A 24,005-nucleotide genomic window follows, 5' to 3' on the forward strand; every position below is an offset into this window, starting at 1 on the left:
AGTCTGCCTGAAAATTCACTTGTGCAATCTCAGTACAAATTTGCTAATTAATGTGCTATGTACAGTAGCAAATCCTGTGTGACCAAGAAGGTGAGTGCTGAAGACAAGAGGACTGAAGTTCTGCCACAGGCTCTAGGCAAAGCAGGTTTTGACACTGTTTTCAGAGATTAAATACAAGTGGAAACACCCAATTTAAGGACAGTGGTCATTTAAAATTCAAAGGGGGTAAGTGATTATGCATGTTGGTTACAGAGTGGGATAACAAGGAGGAAAGGCCTCAATTAGAGTAGAACAAACTTTGATTTTTTTCTTCCCAACATAAAGAAAAAACTAATAATGGACAAAGTAACAAAAAGATAGAAATGAGATACCATCCCTAGAAGCAGTGGTACTCAAAGCCAGAAGACTCTAAGGGGGATTTATTTCATACAGATAGGTGGCAGTATTATATTAAAATATGTGGAAAAAAAACCCCCAAACTGATCAGAAACTGAGACTAGTATTCCAATCTGCTCTTCCATAATTTTGTAATTAAGGTAATATATTTTAGACTTAATTTCTTACTGTAAGAAGTGCAGTAATTTCTTGCATCTCTGGTAGGGGCAATTATGACACATTTATAAGATGCAGATGCTTCCCCAAGTTAATGTTTATCACATCCCATCCCATTACATTTTTAAATTTTATCTGATGCAAGCAAAATGAAAATACGTTTTACCACTTTGCATGTTATACATAGCCAATTATTTCCGTTAAATCCTGCCTATTATACTGACAAACCTGGCTACTTAAGCAACAGGATGGTACGTAGTTTTACACTTCACATGGACAGTTGTCCCTTCTTGGCAATGAATTACAGTGTTGAAGACAGAGTTATGCCCTTATTCCAAAACATTATAAACTGGAAATATTTGAGTTGAATGAAATATTTTGGCCTACTTTTTAGCAAGTAATTTTTCCCTACTGTTTTGTACCTCCTGCAGCCCCTTAAGATAGAGATGTTGAGAAACGCATTGCCTGCTCACTGAATGCGTCCCAATTCACACCTTGTTTCCAAGAGGTAACAGGAAAATAAAGTCACTGGGTGAACCAAGCCCACGTGTATGTCTCTGTGCACATGTGTGGGTTTTAGTAACTCACAGGAACATGTAGGACATAAAAGCTGTAAGAGCAGCTGGTTTTGAGTGTAAGGCTGAAATACTTCATTTGAAGAAAGAATATTAGAAAAAAGAAAAAGCTCTAGCGATTTACATTTTTAACTAACGGACATCTAGTTATTTGCATTTGTCCTAAGCACTTATCACTACTTTTTACAAGTGCTAGCAAAAATTTCCCATTTAAAGACTTCTCACACACAGCTTGCACAGAAATCCCATTTGTTCATGAAACAAAGCTATAAAAAGAGGTATGTGATATCACAGTTCTTCACATGGCAATCAATTATGTTAGTGAAGACAGAATTGTAGCCTCAGTCCATAAGTTATCAGAAGTTGTAAAGAAGTAAAATCATATTCTTACATAAATCCTTAAGAAATAAATGAATAAAAGCAAAAAAAGTAATGAGCCACACTGGTTTTCTTAAAACCTTTTTTTCACCTTTGACCTCCCTTTCATTTAATATCCTGTAGAAACATCTAATTCTTCTTACTTTGGAAAACTGAAATTATCAGAAGGACTCATCTTCTGTAAATTGCATGTGTGTCATATGAGCTTGGAAATATAATACAACCTTGGTTAAAGATGATAAAATGCTAGTTAGTGTTATTATAAGAAGGAAATGAAGAATAGAAAAATTAATTTGTGAGTGGCTACTGTATTCTGATGAATTTTAAAGTGTTTTCTTTTTCCATTACGTGTCAAATTTGTAATTGATTAACATATTCTGTGCTACTTAAAAAGAGCACATGTAAATATCCAGCTTCATAAAAAACAGTGCAAATCCTTCTCCCCAAATATTTCCAGCATGATAGGAGCAAGCAAAAAGCATCAAGAAATGTAAACACACAAGAAAATTTCAAATCCCACCTGATGATCCAAATATATGGCATTCCTTTGAAGGTGATGTGAAAGAATCTCATTCTAGCAGGCAGCAGTCAGAGGGAAAAAGGAAAGGGACAGAAGGTGCAGAATGCATGAAAAGAGCTTTAAAAGATGTAAACTAGGCAGTGATCTCTCTGCTTTACATAGAAATAAAATGCTGCTTTTATCTGGGTTTTTTTGGTGAACCATTATCAAGTTTTGATCTCGAAACAGAAGTGATGAAAGCTTGCCACGATCAGACTACGAACTACTACATTAGGATTTTGGTTTTACGTCTAAAATACATTAAGCTCATGTAAGCGTCTACTACACAGACAACTATAAACCCTTTGATAAACCTGTGATTTAAATGCATCCTGATTTTCGTATAGACATTGCAAATAAGATGAGGCAGCATAAACAAATTAATCTCATCATCTACCACTATTAATTTTGGTAACAAGAACAATAGGATAAACACCTTTAGCTTTAAACTTAACGATAATATATTTTAAAATATTCCTATGTAATTTTAACTCAGCTAGTATCAAAAAGCTAGGAGAAAAGCCTCAAAGGGTTAATAGCAGAACATCACATACACAAAGAACCAATGTTACTCTATCCTACACCCGCAGCAGTCAAAATTCTGCACTGATGGTACAATGCAAACTTTGATTAATGAGTGACTACAAGTTAGTGATAATGGTACATGACACACATTGCTTTATAGCTGACCTTTGGGCTGCTGGCCTCAAGTTTTAGTTGCATGAGCTGTGCTAGTGTGTGTTCCCGGATACTACTCAGTTCAGCTTGCTGCCGTCTCAGCTTTATTAGCAGCAGCGTGAGCTCCTCTGGCTGAAGGAGTGCAGTGTGAGAAGCCAAAGAGTAGAAAAAAGGTTAGTTGGTATCCTGAACAACATTGAATTAAAATAAGGCTTCTTAGCATCTTTCTTACAAAAAAACTTCTATAATGATACAGCAAAAGATACATAATTTTCCCCCAAATATATAATGAAGGGTTAACTTCACACTACTCAAAACAATTGATACTGCAAATGCCTTAAGAGTGGAACGTCCTTCGCAAAGGACAAAAATCAGTGAGGATTCTGCAGGAGAAAGCCTGTTCAGCCCTCAAAACTTTTTCTGTCATGCATATCAAATTGATGATACTGACTTAAGGGAAGGGGGAAATGATTCCAGCCATTTGAGCTTGATAAAGGAATAAAAAGAAGCCCTCATGAAAATTTATTTTCTAAAATAATTCTTCAAATGTATAGGTCAAAATTAAGAGTAAGAACAACAAAAACCCCCACGGTTAATGAACTGCATGAGAAACAATCAGCTTTCAAAATATAAAACTGCACAAGCATGACAACCAATTTTTTATCTCACTTTCCACAGGTTTGAGGCTACCAGTTAACTTACTGCTTTACTTTTCTGACTAAGTTGTACAATACAGCCTTAGGAAGGGATGAAAAACTGCATGTAAACCCCAAGATTATATATATGAAGAAAATAAAGTCACATTCAAAAGGGTATTTGTCAGGTAATTCCACATAGATCAGTTTAGGTCAGTTTGGCAAACTCTATCTGAACCACTCCTGGGAACCACTTCTTAGCAATACTTCAAAGAAAACAAAACACTTAACATCACAAGTATTTTTGTTATGTTCCTGTTTGGTTCTGTTTCTTACACTTCTCCAGAATTCAACCTTACAAGAGGTTAAACAGTCATCCAGCATTTTGATTTTCTCACAAGTTCTGTGAGTTAAAGAAAAATACCACAAACGCAAAACCTCCTAAAACCCCGCTTGCTCTCTTCCATAGTTACAGAATTTCCCCAAAGCAAAGAAGTAAAGCAAAAAGCTCCAGAGAACCACATATTAAATGACTCAAAAACGAATACCAGTTCTTAGAATAAGAAAGAAAAGTCCCTGAGAACAAGAGTGGCACTGGCAGCGTTGTGAGCTCGCACCAAAACAGCCCACAAGAGGGAGCAAGGGATTTCCACATCGCTTCAGTTGTCAAAACCATTCGCTTTGAGGGAGAACCAACAGCGAAGCCAAATTGTCTAATGGCCAATCTTCTTCTTACAGCACTCTCAATATCCAGATTTAAAATACTTAATTTCAGAGAGTAAGTATAAGAATCCAGACTGCTGTACAAGACATTTTCAAGTTCTCTCCAAAAATCAGTGACATCCATCTGAAAATCAGCATCAGTTGAAAGCACAAGAAAACTTATTTTTGGAAATAAGAAAATTGAAGGGAGCATCTTCAGGCAAAAGAAACAGATAATAATTTTTTCAAGACCAAAATTCTTCTTGATATGTTTTGCAAAAGCCTGATTTCAGTGCCTTAGGAATAAACTATTTATTGGTACTTAAATCCAATGTGTGCAAGCAATTTTATTTTTTTTTCCACAGAGGAGCCCATCAAACAGTATTCCTACTCCTCTCCAAATACCCATTGTGCTGCAAACACTTTTTACATCACTGTAAGTACTGTGCTTTAGATACAGCTCTTGGGTCTCTTGCAACGACACAAAATTTTGTAGGAAGAGCTATCTACAAGTTTTCCCTCTCCAGCCCCTGCAAGGCTTGCGCTGTGGGCAGGACTTCTGGTTTCAACAGGCAGAAGCTTGGACCTCCTTGCCCCCTAGCCTGCTCCTCAGCCCAACTCCAGCAGCAGAGCCCAGGAGAGCTGACGGGGCCGAGAACCCAAAGAAATGTCTGTGGAAGACGAGGTGCGGAGAATCAGGCACCGGCTGCCAAAGGCCAGAAGTGGCTGAAGGTGCCGGGGCCTCGTGCTGGGAAGTGCAAGAAACAGGGCTCAAGGTAGTGGAAGGATTGACTGGGGAGAGCTGTTGCCCACAGTATGATTCAAAAATCTGTGTTCTTAACTCACAGTTCTCTTAAACAAGCAATTTCAGATGGGTAGAGAAAGATTGTGGAAAGGAGACAAGAACTGGTAAGGAGATAATATAAATTTAGGACAATCTTGTAACTTTTGGTCAAGCATCACGTTTCAAAAAGGAAGGTGGGCAGTATTCACCAGTGTTACTTTGATGAAATAATTTCAAGGAGAATTTTAGCTCTATGACAGTAAAATGGGAAGTGTCAGAAAGGACACAATTTTACCAAATGCAATTTTAGTATCCTTAAGATTTCCCAAAGAGGCAAACTTTACTGCTAAGATTTTCTAAATAATTAATGGAGAAATACATGTTCTTTGATGTATTCTACCCTCTTCCAGGAACTTCTGTAATGTATCAAAAATTATTAAAAAAAAGATTAATATCTGCATTTCTGAAAGACAATCTGGACTCAATGGCTACACAATATTCTCAGAACTCAGTGGAACCACAGAGTACTTCTTTATTTGCTTTAAAAATCCCTGATAATTTACATAAAGGTAAGCTTTAAACAGAATAAAATTTCAGTGTGGCCTTCTCATACTTAAAGGATAATTCTTAAAAAACCCCTGATGTACCAAATAAAAATGCAACTCACTGTTTTGCCTTGGAGGCTCTGAGGAGTAACAGGCTGTAAACTCAAACCTGCTGGCACTGACCTTCTGTCGGGCACAAAGACGTGCTGTACAGAAAAAAAATAGCACAGTATGATCCATGGTTATCTAAAGACTCAAAAACTATTAAATGCTAAAACAAAAAGTCAACTACATACTCACAACAAATTTTCTGTGATTTGTGCCAGCTTTGGCCAGTGATCCTCTCTGCTGGTCTACTATCTAGGACACCCAAGTAGGCTACCTCTGAATTTCGGGAATACCCCAGCTTTCATCATACATTTAATTACCAGACCTGTCTCATAGTTGTTGCCCTACTGATAGCCCATATACAAAACACTTTTTAGTTTTTCACTCTCATTGAAACCTAGTTAAAAAACTAGGATCTCTCTATAGATGTGGTTTAAACCTGGAATCTACCCTGACTTCAAATAGGCAGTCTTTGTTCTTAAGTTAATGGCAAAAGCTAGCTGTGTAACTAACAAAAAGGCAAACTTAATAATCGTACAAAAACCAAAGGGAAACAAGGATACTAAATATGAAACTGAATACTAGCATAAAGTGTTTCATAAAGGGAAAAAAAATACCAGAAAGCAAAACATGGCTGAGAGAACAAGTATATGCTCTGCAGCACTGACCTTGCTGGTGTTTCTCAGACGTGTGAGAAGCACTGATTACTAAATTTCCAGTGCAGTTGGGACATAAAGAGTGTCAAAACAAAATGACTCCTTTGTTGATAGAAACCTAAAAACTTCCAAAAGCAAAACTTAGTAATGAGATGCAATTTGTTTAAACTGCTTTAGGATATAGTTAAAGACTCTCTTCCTGCATCAAGAAACATAAACCTGAGATAAAGATTTGGGAAAAAAAGTTTGGGAGCATTTTATACAAAAAAACTGAAAATAATTTTTATGTAATTATCTCCAATCTATTAAAAAAAGTGCATAACACAAGCGTGATGGATATAGCAGAGCCACATAGGGCCCCCAGGTTTACAATTCTTCGTACATCTCCCTCTTGTCGATGAAGACCAGCAAAGTCACACACTAGTCAAGTGCTAACGTTGTGTGCAAATAGACCCTGACTGTCGGCAAACACCTTAACAACTCAAAGGCATCAAAAGAAATGGCTACATCCAGTTTTCTGCTGGAACTCAAGGCAGCCAAACTGGTGGCTAAAGAACAGAAAACAGCACCTGGAAAGGAATCTGGCATTTTCAGTTCCAGCTAAAAAAGCTGGAAAGAAGACAGATTTCAGTACATACAACAAACTATTCCGAATAATTTGCCTATCGACTCCTTTGCTTTCCTTTAGTGAAACAGTATCATGGATAGTAATATTAGGACAACATGTTTTCACCTAGTGTATTAGAAAATTATCTTTTTACCACCTTTAGATTTTTAAATGCTTTCTAAAATCAAACCTTTCTCCGTGAAAACAATCATGTAACTTAATCTTCATTATTATGAAATACACTACAGTGCAACATGAGTTCTGCGGTAACCGTACACTTCCTACTAAAAATCCTTGTAAATAAGATTTCAAAGTATTAAAATAAGTATTTTTACCTTGGTATGATGCGTCCTGTGTCTGCGATCAATAGTCACATCTCCCCTTTGGACTGGTGAAGACACTTCTGATCTGTAGGTCCGTTGTGGGGAATATCCTTGGAAACCAGCGATAGAACCATGAGAAGGTGAGGTGGGAATCGAATGCATTGCCTGATCAGAAATATTAATCATAGTTTTTGGGCTACTTAAAGTACCGTGTCTAGTAAGAGTTGTTTGCTTATTGTAAAACTGACGTTGCTGCCACTCGTAGAGCTGCCACATCGTGTCGTCGCGCATCGACCTCCGTTTTTCTTCGGTGGTGACCGGTCCTATGGCTCTGTCGTAAGCTGAGGGTGCCACACTGCAGAGGCTCTCCGGCCGCACTTTGCTGTTTCTGGGCAGCGTCCTGTAGCCTTCTGGGTACCGGGGTAAAACCTGTGGTCGATGGCTCGGCATGTTTCTTGGTAACGTCTGGTAGGAGATTATGCTGAAAGAGGAATTTTCTTTCTATTAGTGGACAGCATTAATATTAATGTAATGTAAAGTTTTTCAGTATTGGTTTGGTTTACCTAGCTAACTCTTACCTTTTTTTTTAAAGTTTAAAATACTGCAATTGTAATTTTAGAAACAAGCAAGCAAATCAAGATGACAATTAAAGAATCAACTATCCTGATTGAATGCACTGTAGCAGCTGAAATTGGATCCTCTCTCTGATTAGATGCTTGATTATATAATCCACGTTTCATCTTTTTACCAGTTTAACACCTAGTAGTTTCAAGTTGAGATTTAATCTTGTAACTTGTTCCTATGCTGGATAGGTCAAATTTTCGAAAGCCTTGAAGTTTCCTGTTTTTTTCCCCGTTTTAAATGTTCTTTTTCAAAAGTGAAAAAAAATCTCCTGGTGTTTCCCTAAGCAAATTTTGAGCAGTTACTATGGACATTAAAAAAAAAAAAATCCTTTTAACAGCAGATCAAGGAAAAATAACAGTAATTGTCTAATGAGATTATATTTTGCAATTGTGAAGGACAAGCAACTCCCCATTTGCTATTCAAGCGAAAGAAACAGCAAAATATTTCTGTCTGATAATAATACTGTATTACTTTTCACCTTGGACAGGAATTCAAAGGCTTATTCTTTAATTTGTTGCCACATTAAAATTCTGGAATGCTACATTTAGTGACTTTCAGCATTAGTTATTTTCCACGTCGAGTATCGATGCATGCCTAAGTATGACAAAGCATTTCTTGGTTTTTTTTCAGAGGACAAAATCTAGGTCATAAATATTGATTCATAAAACTCTTATCTAAAATTCAGATGAGCACCTCTGAAAGCCTTTTGCTACTGATCCCATCTAAGCTAGGTGCTTGTCCAGAGACAATAAAACTCCTCTCAAATTGGACATGACTCAGCCATCAGAGGGCAGCAGCTTCTACCTACACCTACCTACCTACCTACTAATGCAAACTAAAATCCCCGCCACCACCAGGCACTAGAACCTGAAGATGGTTTTGAAAGACTTCAGTGCCACGAAAATACGAAAGCAATGACACAGGGCAAACGGTAAGGTAAACCAGTATTATGCATGTTAGATCCTTATGGAATAACTGTCAAGGAAGTTGACGATGGTAAAATCCACTTTTCAGTGAAATTAATAAGCAGAGTATTTATAATCACCTGTAATGTTTTGGAGATGAAAACCACTATAAAGAGCTTTACATATAAAATATGCTACGGTTTCTGAAGTTTCTCAAGAAATAATGAAGCATTATCCCCACTTTGTGCACTGGGTAGCTCCCCATTCTCACAAAAAATATATATAAAAGAGAAGTACCTTCTATATCCTATTCTTTTTTCTGCAAAACTTGCCCAAATAACTTTAAATAAATATCTCTAAATTTCTTCATGTAACATACCATTAATGATAAGAGCTTCTCCTTATCTCCATTTTAAAAAACAAGCAACCAAGATACTTTTAGGTTTGCTTTTTAGCTTCCAAAAACCATTATTTTAGGTATTCACAAACAGGTATCGCATATTTTCATGAAGATATCCATTAGTTTGATAAACTACACTCACAGACGCTCCTCTCCCATTTTATTAATCAAATGGGCAGTGTAAGCCTGTTGGCTCCTCTAAATATCCCAGATAACTTTAAGAAAAGCTGTCTGAAGTTCTTCCTATGTAAAGATGGCAATTTGAAGTCTGCATGCAATTACTTACATTCTAGAAAATTTAAGAAATGCATCCATTCTTCTACTGATAAACCATGAAAGCTGTAAAAAGCCCAACAGCCTCAATATTAAGCCTTGTTTTACACCCTTTGATAAAATGAAAATAGATCCACCATTCTAGTAGAACCACAAGACCAATTCTAGACAGTGCTGCAGCTCACAGCTGCCTTGCACGTGAGGGGAGGCTGCTGCAGCCAGACAAGCAGTCACGCAAGTTGCAAAATATTCCCGCAATTGTCATCACAAATAGCTCCCCAGAAATGCACCCATAAGAAAAAAAGGCTTCCACAGGAGTTTATAGACACCTCTAGAAGTTGTCTCTAGGATTATTGCTGGGTGGCAACACTGGTTCTGGTGTTCAAGTTGGACTATCTGGGAAAGCACCTTTGCTGTCCTAAACCTTTAGGGGCTCAATTCTGCAATGTTATGAAAACTCTCAGACTGAAATATCATAATAGTCCTTCACCCTAAATACCAGCTGTCCCAGAATACAGAACTTCCATATGAGAATCAAAGGGTGGCAAGGTGAAGACAGAAACATGGTGCTGTACAGCATTTACAGTTGCAACAAAAAGTATTAGTAGCCATATGAAAAACCTCACTTAATACTATGCAATCTGGTGGAGCGAGTCCAAAGAAGGGCCACAAAAATGATAAAGGGCTGGAGCACCTCTCCTATGAGTACGGGCTGAGAGACTTGGGGTCGTTCAGCCTGGAGAAGGGAAGGCTCCGGCGAGACCTTACAGCAGCCTGCCAGTACCTGAAGGGGGCTACAGGAAAGAAAAGGAGGGACTCTTTACCAGGGAGTGTAGTGATGTAGGATGAGGGGCAATGATCTTAAACTAAAGCAGGGTAGATGGAGCTTAGGCATTAGGAAGAAGTTGTTTACTATGAGGGTGGTGAAACAGTGGAACAGGTTGCCCAGAGAGGTGGTGGAGGTCCCATCACTGGAGATATTCAAGGTCAGGCTTGATGGGGCTCTCAGCAATCTGATCTCCATAAAGATGTTCCTGCTCACTGCAGGAGTCTTGGGCTAGATGATCTTTAAAGGTCCCTTCCAGCCCAACAGATTCTATGATTCTAACTCTTCTGTATTTTTACATATTTGAAAAAATGAATTCACCTAAGTGAACCACTTCCAGTGACACTTTTATTCATCACTGACTTGCGCAAAATTAATTCAATAAAATAATACTGGAGGGGAGTGTTTTTATTTAGAAACCATTCACTTTTGGTTTTAAGAAGTTTTGTCTTACTCAAGGCATCAGCTGTCCTTATTCACGTGGCTCTTGCAAAACTAGATGTCTAGTTCCATGGAATTGGCAGATAACAGCTTCAAGACTTAAAAATTACATGACCATCATTCTCATTAATTTCTCAGGCAATAAAACAACTAAGGGATCAATTTGTTCCTCTAAAATATAGTAGTTTTACAGTGAACCCTTTTCATTCCATATTGAGGGCAGCTAACAGCTCCTATTTTATATAGAGTTATTTAATTGAAGTTGTTAACCTTTTAATATTCTTCAAGTCCTAATTTTTCTTCAGTCCGACACACCAGAGATATTCAGTTTGGTCCTCCATGGTTTCTCTAACACATTAGAGAGACAGATGCAGTGGAAAGCATCTTTGTCAGCCAAAGTCAGCAACTTTTCCCTACTAAGTGAAGACTACTTTTCTAAAAAATTCAAATTATGATTTGAACAGGCCTTACTCCAAACAGCCTTGTTAGCCTCTTACCCCAAGCTTAAGTTTTAACATAAACTTGAGCTGCTTTCCACTCTCATTCACCAACTTCAATTCTACTTAAATTCCCGTCTCCAGCCAGAAACTGGCAATTCAAATAAAACCAAAATTTAAAATTTAAATGAAACTACATTCTAAAACCATCACTATACATTGCAAATGTGGATCATTATTAAAGGCCGCTTCCACACAAAGCAAAAGACAGCCCAAAGCAAAATCTTTTTCAGTTTGCTACTTTTATATAGCACTGCATTTGAAAGCATACCCTTTGCGCTATCAATGCCACCCTTAATTTGGGCAACAAGTGTTCTCTATAGTCAAGAATAACATATTGTTAAATAGCAGAATATTGTTACCAGTACTTCCCTCTACCTGTTTTCCACAATGAAATCTGTTCTAGGGTTGTTATACTTTTTCTCAACTGAAAAATGGTACAGCTATTCAAATTTCTACTGTTTGACTGCAAGTTTTAAAGCCCAGTTAAAAAAACCCCCAAAAACCAATTGCATTGAGATTTCACAGTTCTCATTACGCAAGCATGCATAATAAATGTCAGTGTGCAAGTCACTGTATTGCAAGTTCAAACTTGATCAAACTACTTATGCAGAGTATTTCACAAAACAACACGTTAACAATTCCTATTTATATTTAATGAAGGACTAAAGGCAATGAGGAAACATTTGACCAATTTTGGCAAATGCACCTCAAACTAATGTAAATTTTTCACGTTTTTGCAAAAATCGGGAAGTCCTCAACTCCCATGTTGTGAAATTTGCAGAAAATACATTTTCTGAACTTATCTTAAGCTCTGCTGTCTGTCTATCTGTGAAGTCCCTATTTTCCAACTCTTCAAAATATCTGCTGTTATAGCATCTCCATGCTTCCTATCTAATGTAATATTAAAAACTTTTATATTTTACTGCTAGAGCTGCTTGTCTGTAAGCCAGCCTGGAAGCAACGTCCCTACACTTCTGCCAGACAGAGAAATTGCTGTCGGCACAAGATCTAATATTGTCAATCATCCACATATAATTTTAAAGCTTCATGAATAAGCACTGGAACTCAATATTAGAACCGGGAGGTGTTTAATTTCATGAGAGGAGAAGCTTTTAGCATCAAGTTAGTTACATTTCTATGACTTACTCTTAGGTAAAACTTCTCCTCTTTTCATTTAAAGCTTGTATAAAGCTTAAAAGCTCCCTAGAATAGTTCAGAAGAATTTTAAAGAAAATATTATTACAAGAATTTGTGAACAAAAATGGAGAAGACAGGGCAATTTCAAGATCAGATTTTAAGAGGATTGTTATGATTGAGGATGCCTTCTACCTGCTAAGTTAGCAAAATTTCTAACACCCAAAAAGGGTTTCTGTCCATTTTTATTCATTATTAATAAAGCTTAATTTATTAATAATCACTGAAATGTTAATAGAGAAACTCTTAAAAAATCTGTTCTGAGCAGTCATCCAGGCACTTTTTAAAGGTAGCCATGAATTATGTATTTATGTAATATACATGAAAACCTAAATAATCTAACCAGGATACAAGTCTAAGTATTATTTGCTAGCAAAAAAAAAAAAAAAATGATTACATAGTACTTACCCTCTTGTTTCCTCTTCTTGGCCTTTTCCTCTTTGTATTTTAATCCATTGTTCCAACTGCAGCATTGAATTAGTTCTCTGCATAACTCGTTCAGACTCCATATGCGACTGAAACGCGTTGTGCTGACCTCCATCTCCAGCGTCTGCCAGGACAACCCCGACAGCTTTATTCTCAGACCCATTTAAATGAGCTGGTCTGAAGTGCCCAGCCTGAATTGTGCTTATGGGTAAAGTCCTGTATTCAGATCCCAATGGATTTTGCTTTACACTATTAATTTTCGTTAATGGTTTATCTTGCCCGACTTTCTGGAATCCGTATTTTTCAGCTTCGAGAGCTTTCTTCTCCTCATTTTTGGTCGCTTCTTTGTTTTTCTGATTATTTTGTGCCTCTGGCTTAATTAGCACCCGATGGTTTGAAATACTATTTGCCTCTCGTGATGGTGTATTTTCATTGGTTAACTTCTCTACTCTGGAAAGGAATATATGATAAGCTATAATAACAACACAACATTTAACAATAATAGTAAGAGAAAATGAAAAGTGTATATACACTGGTGTTTATAGGGGTTATTGCAGTGAATCCCTGTCCAGATATTTTACACCAAAATTTTGTCTTCTAGAGAAAAATCCAGGATGCATTTTCACAATCATAAGGATAGGTTGTTTTTTCTGTTGTTACTGTTTTGTTGTTTGTTGTTTTGGTTTTATTTTGTTTTGTTTTGGGGCTGGTGGTGGTGGTTTTGTTTGGGGGGAGTCGGGATTTTTTTAGTTGGTTGGTTTTGCGTTTTTTTTTAGTTGGTTGGTTTTGTGGTTTTTTTAGTTGGAAAGCTTTTGTGTTTTTTCTTCAATTCTCTACTTCTTCGCTATTTTAAAAGTATTTACAGTGGGGCATATTTTTTAAGCTAACTTCCAGTTAAACACCTAGAAAAAACGTGCACAAGAGGAAATAAATGCAGAGTCTGAAAAACTGTATATTCAGTTCCTGGATGGCTAGACATTCACACAGTACAACTATTCAGTGGCTCTCCAAGAGCTACAGCTTCCAGATGTAACCAGCCTGAAATTCAGATGATTTTTAAAGCCACCTTTAAATATAGTAGCAGATTACATTGCTGACCAGCTTGTGATTCACGACACCGCTGAATTTAACATATAATAAGTCCCTTAACAGGAAGCAAACAAGTTTTCATGGTCACTGGCATCAGTTAGGTTTCTCTGCTATGTTATCACTTTGGCTGGCATACAGTTTTTGAAAAATAACTGTGGCTTCCCCAATTTTAAGGGGGAATATAGCTGCTGACTTAGGGAACTGTACCACAAAAATAATGGTATTTTTAGAACACTTACTGTTTGCCAGTACTTACACAAGTACTCAATGTATGCAGTAGTATTAGCTACCTTTTCAAAATTTAAAAAATGTCAGGAAGCTACTTTTTCCATAGTGGGACATCAAACCGAACATCCAGCTCAGATAGTGACCTTTTTTTTTTTTTTTTTTTTTTTGTAGTTTAGTGGGAGAAGATCCACCCAAAACCCTAAAATGTTTTTATCAACATTTTTTGGTATGAAAGGAAAGAAGAGGAAGAGATAAGGTTACAAAACTGTATAAACCCAAACCAAGAATAAAACTTTATTCTAAGATGATGTCAAGTAAACCTTTCACGCTGTTTTGCATCTTTTTGCAAATGCATTATTCATCTTTAAAAGTACCCAGCTCAAGCGACTAATCTGTGTGTAAAAAGATCATCACATACACAACTGACCAAGAGCACAAGTATGACTGCTGCTCTGAAAAACACTCTAATTACAAGTAGACTAATTACATACAGAGCTATGTTTTTGGTTACCTTGTCTTATACAAGAGGCTTAAACGGCCAAGAGATTATTTAAGCCATGAATTCCCAATGGGGAATTCCCCAATAGGGAGTCCTGCCTCAACAAGTACATAATTTTAGATGTATCAGTCAGAAACTGCAAAAACATCAATGTCCTCTGCACACTGGATGTGGGTCAGAGTGAAACGCTCGTGCACTTCTGCATGTCAACAACGGGTGTGATTTTTTACCCCGTACCTCTTCCTGACACAGTTGTGACGATCCCAATCTCTGCTTGACACTTCATAATGTTATAACAAGTCCTCCAAGATTCACTCTTTTAATACAAGTAGCTCAAAATAGTCCTCTTCTTTCACTGATTACTCCTGAACTACTGATGTGAAAGCGTACGCACAAGCCAAGCACATTGCAAATGAAAATGATCTAACACAAACATCTCTTTGGCTCTATGTGTCAGCAATATTTTTAAACACAGTGTTTTTCTCTCATCACTATTAAACGCAGTGGTTAGATATATACAACTGATTCTGCCAACAGAAAGAAGAGGATAATATTTCTGACAACCATAACTTTTAGAGAAAAAATGTCTGTGTAGAACCAGTTTTTATGTAGACTTTTGTGGGGGAGGATACATGTGGTGGAACTCCTATGCCTACATCACCTTTTCTCTAATTTCCAAGTACCAGCAAAGAAATGCTACGCTAACTTCCTACTGCAATTTATAAATGAGTTGTTTTCTTTTTGATTTCTTCCGCCAAGATTTTAAACTGTTCCCAAGGGCAAGCATTTTTGCGCCTAGGTTCCTTCTTCAGGTTAAGGAAAAAAATTGGATCATCCTTTCTCCCACCTCAAAACTGTACTACCCAGTGTTCTACAACAAACTAAAGGAACTCCCCAAAAAGGAAAATGAACAAAAAAATCATTTGCCACAACTAGCAAATCACAAAAGGGTTTTAAAATTTCAGTTTTCAGACAGCACTTAAGAGTACACAAATAAATGTGAGGATTTTCTTGCACATAATCCTAAACATGGGCAATTAAGATATGCAACATGCTTTAGTACCACCTACATCCTCATTCAGCACTTTTAATTAATCTTTCTCAAGGTGCTTTCCATCAGAGAAGTGTTTGCCATACAGATGGAAAAAAGGTGGTGCAGAGGGAGAGTGGCATCTCTAAGGACATTCATCAGATGTGCAGCAAAGTCAAGACTTGGCATAGTCTTCGATCTACACTATCACACTAATTTCCACTACCTGTCTTAATTAAAAACAACAAACCTTGAAATCAGAGTTATTTTTCCATGTGATTGCTATGCTGTATCACTTGTTACTATGATTATACCCATCAGATCCAAGCATTCACATTTGGCATTCTTTGCAATGGCTCGATGACTGACATCCATATAGACTTCTGGGCTCGCCTTTAACTTTGTGCATCAAAGCAGTCAGCTCAGTGTGAGCAAGAGATCTCTTTCCACAGCAAAGGATCCAAATGGGGAAGAATTATCAGAAACAATCAGATAAATGTAAGAAACATAAATCCATATCTATATTTGGCTCTATATTTATATCTAGCTCTCAAAGATATACTCAACAAAACTTGCAGGGTATTTTGAGGATGGAAGAGAGAGTACATGAAGAAAATGAGCACTGAGCACACGTCTTTCAGTATATACGGAAAGCAATTTACAGATTTGTACAACCAACAAGGAATAATATATATGGAACAGTAATACAGGAAAAGTACTGTTTTCTGCTTTTTTATATAAGTAAATAATTCTGAAAGGGTGGTGTGTGTGTGGGGGGGAAAGAGGCATGTAATTAAGTTTCAGATGGATGTGAGGACTGTGATTTAACAAAGCCAGGCAGAGGCATTTGAAAAAAAAAAGCCATCTTTCCAAAGACACTGACGTCAGTAAACCCCCACTGTGGATGTCGCTATGTTAACAAGTGCTTTTTTGGCAGCTTGGCTTATGTTGTTCAGGGAAAATAACTACACTAGGAGGAGAAAAAAATAAAATCTTTTCTTAGTACATGCTGCATCAACTCTGAAGAAACAAAGGCTCCTAACACAGAGCTGACAGTGAAAGGATAGAAAAATGACACTCTTAAACATGGCAGAGTAGAAAAATCAGCATTTAGGGTAAAAATGAAAAATCAGTATGTCGATGGCTATTAGAATCTACAAACAGAAGCAAGCAATCAGTACTCATAGATACAACTTAACTGTGGTCGGCAGTGATACAACATGGAATGCGCTAGATGTTTTGCTAATCCAGAGAGGCTTTGTCTGAGATCATATTTTGAGTCATAAGCTTAAATAGTTCCTCTCTGACTAAAGTATTTGTGTTTAACTATTTGGTAAGTCTCTCAGTACGTTATTAAACTTGAATGTACTATCTAGGTAAATTTAAACTGAAAAATCCTTAGAAATTAGGAATTACAGTTATGTTAATAGGACCAAATAATATTTGTCCTTCCCTGCAGCTATACATCACAAGGCAGTTTTTCTGCTGTGACTGCAGCAGAGATGGTTAAATTTTTACTTTCTCATCTCAGTATCTCATTTCTGCATTATGTGGCTAACTATACGTGGAAATAAGAATATTATATGTGGAAATAAGAATTTTTTATGTAAAATTGGGTAAACCCTCTACAACTTAATGTTTTAAAGATTTCTTTTATTTTATTTTTTTATCTCCAAGGAACTCACATCCTCAGAAAAAAAAAAGATATAGACTGTAGCTCTGAAATTATTTAAAGCCAAAACATTAGATTTTAAAGACTGTTGGGTTTGGATTTCCAGAATATCATAAGCAGTGAAGTACACTGACTTCTAGATTTACAGAACTACACTTTGAAAACTCTGACTTACCATTGGGCTATTTATATTAAAAAGCCCTTAAGAGTGGCTCAACATCATCTTGTGTAAATATTTAAGGATGTTCTCGTAACTCTACCTATTCTAAATACATAGTCTGTTAGAAAACTGTATTCACAACAGTGTTAGAATCTCTAGAACAAAAATAATGGAGAAACAAAGGCACTGGCTTAATATGACTGCACCAAACCCATTTACGCTTCAAGCTATGTGCGTGCCAAACTGTAGGTTACTTAGAGATGAGGTAATATAATACTTAATACTTAACAGATTTTTCCAGGGAAGAAACTCTATTTCTTCTGGATAAGATCATATCCTGCTACATGGTTCATTTTAAGAATTGGTTTCAGAGCCAAAAGATGGATTCTTTAGAAAACAGATGTCTGAAGGATTTTCTTCCTTATTATAGCTAACAGACATGAAAGTCTTCACTAGTCTTGGCACTTCAGGAGATGGTTTAGTGTTAGGGTGGTGTAGGGCTGTAGGTTGGACTTGATGACCTAAAGGTCCTTTCCAACCTTTATGATTCTATGATTCCATTATTCTCTCTCAAATAATTATTACAAGACTACTAACAAACTTCTCAAAGAGTCCACACCTACTTCTGTTTCATTCTGTGCTTTCTTGCCTGAATTAAACCAACAAGATGGCGTTACGTAAGTGGGTTTTTTTGTTGCTTTTCTGACACTTGTTTTGGTTGTTTGGCAAGCCCGTTCTGCCCACAATATGCAGGCAGAAAACTACCAGTTTTGCTCCTGAGTGCTTTTCTAGTAGTTTAGTAGGCTAAACTCCTTGCTGATTCACCAAGGAGTAAGATAAGCACCCGAAGCAACTCAAGGCAGACTGCAGGTGTGTGTATAGCTGGATGAAAAGGCTTAGATAAGCTCAGCTGTACTGGGAATCCCCACTGTTTGCCTATACGTTACCAAATGCCTGAAACAGGCAGACATCAGCACTGGAACAGGCGCTGTGGCTGAAAGAAGTGGGGTAGGAATGCATGGCCGGGCATTTCAGGAGGCTGGAACGCCCTTGGTGGCAGCGGACCGCATGTCTTGTCTGAGCAGCTACGGCACAACGGCCTAGAAGGGAGAACGAGGCGGCAAAGCCGCGCTGCAGTGAGCCTGGCGCCTGTCTGCATAGGCTCCAGGGCAGCAAATGTGCCCGTACAGCTGTGCTCATGAACTGCAGAAAAGAGTGGATATTTACACTAACACTTTAGATTGCTTTTCATGCTAAAAGAAACATCATGAGTAATAATGTAACATCTGTCTATATAATTAAGTTTACTCAGTACCTTCTATGGAGCATTGGCTATTACAGGAGAGACTATGAACCTGATGCTTATTAAGCAGGCTCTGTCAGATGGAGACAGGCTTTCTTCACGTTAATTTTTTTTCTACTATGAAGATGTCCTCTTCAAACATTCAAACTTCATGATATTGCAAATACCAAACAAAGGTCACTTCACCGCTTCAAAAAAGATTTAGAATGACACACTTCCGTATTATTCCCTCTACAAAATGCTTATACAATCAATATATGATTTTTCTTTGAAGTTAAGTGGGTCTGATTTGGTTTAATTATTTCTGCAATATACTTCCAACGTGAACCAAAACTAATTTTTCAGATTAACTTTTTTATTCACTAAGCTAAACGATCTACTTTTTTTGTCAAAGTAACTTCATTCTCTTAAGAGCAATCTCTTAAAAGCTCTATGCAGAGAAGCTAAAAGGTGAAAATACTGTTAAGCATCTACTTGCTTATGTTCCATCCCACTTTGCTCACCCCTTCCTCATCACATCTCCCATTCCCAAATATGAAGTGGGTTACAGGAGACAAAGCACGTAAAATCTTCATATCTAATCCAAGATCACATACGACAAATCAGATTTCATTTTGGTAGTTAGACCTACCACTCCTCCTTTCTACAAACTGATACAGTGGGGTTCTTTTTAATAATATTGGGAAAAACACGTGTGACACCTGAGAGCTTGAAGCATGTAGTGTTTTTCAGAGTACAGAGAAAAACGTTTTTTTTTTCTGTTAAGCTGTTTTACCATTCTGTCCAATACAGAGAACTAAATACTTCATATACTATCTACATATTTAAAGGATCTTAGAGACAATAGTGAAGATTTCAACCTTTTGTTTAAGATTAGTCACTAAAAAGTTGAACAGGTACAAATTTAAAAGTATTCCTAGTTGACTGTTATCCTTCTGAATGTCCTACAGATTGGTCAAAGTAAAAGTTTCATTATGTTTGACTGAGAAACTCACAAAACATTAAAACATGTAACATTAGAAGTGTCTAATCATTTTATGCTTCTGTCAGCACCACACTGGAACATGGGATATAGAAATAGCAGAACAAGTTCATAGGAATGACTTGCACTAGCAATGCAGAATCCGTGAAGACGGCTTGTATTTTGACAATGTGCTTCCTCTTCTGCAAAAATTGTACCTTCTAGAGCACCTGTGTCTATGCTATGTTTTTTTAACTTAAAATTTCTCAGCATTGCTGCTCTTCATTTAGCTCCAGTGTAGCAGGAACTAAGAGAATGCACAACAGCTCAAGGGACAGCAGCCACTAGCAAAACGCTCTCCACCATCAAATAACAAGGAATTTAAATTTTCAGTTCATGAGATTTCCACTATAGATGCCATGGAGCTGACCCAAGTGCCCATGTTCAGAGAGAAAACAATTCTTACTGAATAGTCACCAGCAGACAATATTCAGTTTCTGAGAACACAAGGCTTCCAGTGATAACTTGCTTTTCCTTGTCAACACATGGATACAGAAAGGATAAGGCTCCAGATAAGGAAAATTTTATGCCAGCTTAACGATAAACAAGAATGGCTCTCCACAGGCGTCCCACAGGTACAACTGTTTTAACATAGCCAGAAACTACAACTGTAAATTTGAGGCTTATGACAAGAGTAAGCCACTGACTACTACCAGTTGAGCTGTTATTGCTATTTAGTCAGGAGGGCTGGGGAAGTCAAATGTACCTGCACACAGTATTTGTCATTGCACTTCTTTTGATGCCACTGACTAAAGGAATCAGACAGGTTTTTTTTCCTTCTAGCCCCTTACACTCAAGGCATCCATAATAAAAACAGAACTTAGACTATTTTTACTACTTCAAAATTTTATCCAACACTGTTAAAATAGTAAGGGGTCTTCAACATAAGGAGAAATTACTTCAGCCAATTTATGTTCTACTGTAAGCTATACCCTTTCATCAAATAAATCAAACTAAGTACGAGAAAGAAATACACTGTGCCATTGTTTTATCAAGTCACACTACCTTTTCACAGGCTCTGTCTGAACAAGTGCTGCATCTGTCATGGCTCTCATCCACAACTCCATTTCCTTCCCTGTATCTGTGCAGAAATAATAGGTCCTCATGTTTGGATGAGCTGCCTGATTGGAAATGACGTGGTCATTGCAATAAAAAGATAAGATTCTGTAAAAGAAAAGAGACAAATAATGTTACTGTATGCTCACTCTAATATTTTCTATAATAAGATTTCTGCAAATATCCATATTTTGAAAACAACTGCCTGTAATTTTCAATCATAGCTGCTTCTTTATTAATACACTCAATAAAAAGCCTTCGTATTTCTTTAAGCCATTAAATATTATTTTGATTATCCATTAATGTAAGTTAACATAATTATTATAAACAAGACTTTGGCACAGATCTTTGCAGTCTGAATGACACAGCAAGTTTTGATTTGTACTTACCATAGTAAATAAATGATGTCTTGCATAGGAGGCCAAAAGAAAAGCCAAAAGGAGCTCACAAAACAAACAAAAAAAAAGTCAAGAGAAAATAGTTAGTAGTGATTTGTATCATGATTGAAAAGATTAGCTGTGAAAGACTCCTTACAACAATTCATGTAATTTTGTCATTTAAGGGATAATAAAATCTTATTTTTAGTTACATGTAAAGATACTTTGTATCTAAATAACTAAAGAAGTTTCATTAGTAAGATAAGTCAAGCTGCAGACGACATCTACAATTCTAAAACACCGCACAATATTTAAGATCCATGGACTAAAAACAAAAGACTAACAATAGTTGATATTAATCAATTTTCTCCTTCTAGTAATTATGTCTAAATATGGCTAAATACTTGTATCCTCTGCTACTGTATCATGAAAAAATCAGTCTCGGAAGCTGTTTGTCAATCCCGTTTTGCATAATAACTCAGTAAAATGAGTTCTGTTCACTAGGCTATTGTGCTTTGAGACATAAAATTAAATGGAAAAACAGATTCCCTTACCTTAAAGGCATATTTCCGGTTAATATGGTCTTCAGCAGAAAGCACAGATATCTGAAAACTAGGTAGAAGTATGCTACCTAGTATTCCTTCTTCCTTCTCATCTGTGAATACAGAGTCTTCAATTAGACAAAGTGTTTTGACACATAATCCTTATATTCAAATATATAAGTGAATCTCCATTATTTAACAAGATTACTAAACAAGGAGTTCACCTCAGGAGAAAATGCCTCAGGAGAATTAGAAAGCCAGATGATTTGTTAACATAAGTGTCTGCATACAGTCTCAGAAGTATGAAGTCCACAAGAGAATTGTGCAGCCCTCTTTTGCCAATGTAGGTGTATCACGCACGTGTGAGCCCCCAAAAACCTGCTAAGCACCATGAAATCCAGACCATCTGAAAACGGTCACCTTTGACTTTTTCCAAGATGAACAGGCATAAAAAAACTTGCATGAGTGTGCTTGTTCTGTAAAAGTTTTAAGCATGTGAGCTACCTTACGGAAAACACCGCAGATAGCTGCACCTTGAGTTTTTCTGGGCTTCAATGGTTCCCTGCATATGACTTCAAAAATGAAAAACAGATGGAAGTTAAGCCTCTGAGTCAGTGAAAGAACAATACGTACTACCTATTGCCTGCTTGGTAAAAATTGCAAACACCTAGGAGAGTAGAAGCATTTTAAAATACTGCTTATAATTGTTGGCCTTTGAGAAAATTTGTATATTCTTCTTCTGATATGGGGCATAATAAGCTACAAGTTTTTATAATTCCCTTGAAGAGCTTATGCTCAATTACATTGTATTTGTAAGAAGGCATACGTTTCAGATAATTTGTAAAAAACAAACTCTCCCCCAAAACATACACTCTTTTACCAGGATCTTGTCTTACATAAAATTTTAGAACAATACATTATAATAACACATTGTCATTTTAATTGGAAGCCACAACCAGCTCTTAAATCTAATTATACTTTAATAAAGGAATAATTGGATGCAATTCACAATTCTGTATTTCACATACAGAACTTCTATTTACATCCAGTATCTTAGGACACTGTTACACTTCTCTTAGTTGAAAATACTGCCAACAACAAATAACTATATATCTATAAAATTAAGATGAAAAAAAAGATTTTCCAAAGCTTCAAGCATGGAAGATTAATACTGTAACAATTAAAAGACATGTAAACAGCACAAAAGGACTACCTCTTAAAAGTGAATTTAAAAATCTTTTCCTGATTATCACTTGCTCACTAAATTCTGGAAAGCTGCAACTTCTAAATTACTTATATGGGGAAAGCTCTTCCCAGCCACTTTACCATTATATGACATGTTAGATGTAGAAGTTATACTTTCTTGGATAGTAATTTAATTGGAGAACTGAGCATAAAATTATTCTGATTAAAAGGCAGTAAAGAAATGGAAGGAGTGGATTTAGGCAGAAAGAACTGGAAGGAGTGGATTTACTTTCAGATACTAAACTGTAATTGTAAGTACATCTGAAACCATCCCACCTTCCCCTCTCAAGTATTTACTCCTTCCTTGCTACACACAAAAAAAACCTCTGCCTTTTTTCCCCTGTCCCAGAATGCATGGCAAATGCTGGGGTTTACTTTATTTGGACTGTTTTGGAGGAATAATTCTCTTCTTCTGCTAGATTATACTTAAACTTACTACTGAGTAAGTCACACCCACTAGTGCCATATAAAAAGCATTAAGCATTTTTGTTTCACTGAACAGCTGCATGTCTGGAGGACTTTGGTCTTTGTTAAAGACATACTGCTACATTCCTTTTCCAGACTTTAAAAATCTGTTTCCAATCAGACTAGCTTTTATCTACGCATTACGCTGCCCCATATCCACCTTTCCCTGTATGCTGTGTACAAATAATACAACAGAAAAGTAGCAGATTTTCGGTCTAGCTATAAGATCTTTTATCTGCAGCAACAATAACCTTCCAGTATGAATGCAGGCACTCTTTTACCCCTCCATTGAAAAAGAAAAGGAGTAATTTCTAAGCTTTGAAAAGATACAATGAAATAATTTTTATTTTAATTTGTAAATTAGATTTAAGCTGCTAACATCGCAATACATTTGTAAAAGGTAAGTAAGATTTACTAACAAAACCAAAAAAAATGCCAACAACCACAATCATGAAACCAGAAACAGTTTGTGATCTGAGTAAGCGCATGGCTCTTCCCTTTCCATCTTTCCAATATCTGAGACAGAATTAACAAAAACATAAAAGCACAACATTTACAGTGCAAAGGTTTTTGTATATTTTAGTAGCCATTTCTAATACATTTAAGACTATCACTACACATGCTTAA

At 36.7% G+C, this 24,005-nt stretch overlaps 1 protein-coding gene across 1 annotated transcript in view; it reads right to left on the minus strand.

Annotated features, from left to right (window-relative positions):
- Positions 1-24,005, minus strand: part of PLEKHA5 (pleckstrin homology domain containing, family A member 5) — a gene marked incomplete at its 5' end in the record, with an annotated part of 60,375 nt that overhangs the window by 32,287 nt on the left and 4,083 nt on the right. Inside the window, 5 exons of the mRNA XM_009871209.1 lie at positions 5,531-5,614; positions 7,115-7,583; positions 12,674-13,141; positions 20,699-20,814; positions 21,681-21,781. Coding sequence (XP_009869511.1) covers positions 5,531-5,614; positions 7,115-7,583; positions 12,674-13,141; positions 20,699-20,814; positions 21,681-21,781 — 1,238 coding nt within the window. The remainder of the gene's footprint in view (positions 1-5,530; positions 5,615-7,114; positions 7,584-12,673; positions 13,142-20,698; positions 20,815-21,680; positions 21,782-24,005) is intronic.

Source organism: Apaloderma vittatum, unplaced genomic scaffold (assembly GCF_000703405.1).
Source record: "Apaloderma vittatum isolate BGI_N311 unplaced genomic scaffold, ASM70340v1 scaffold2726, whole genome shotgun sequence".
In the NCBI taxonomy this organism is placed as follows: Eukaryota; Metazoa; Chordata; class Aves; order Trogoniformes; family Trogonidae; genus Apaloderma; species Apaloderma vittatum.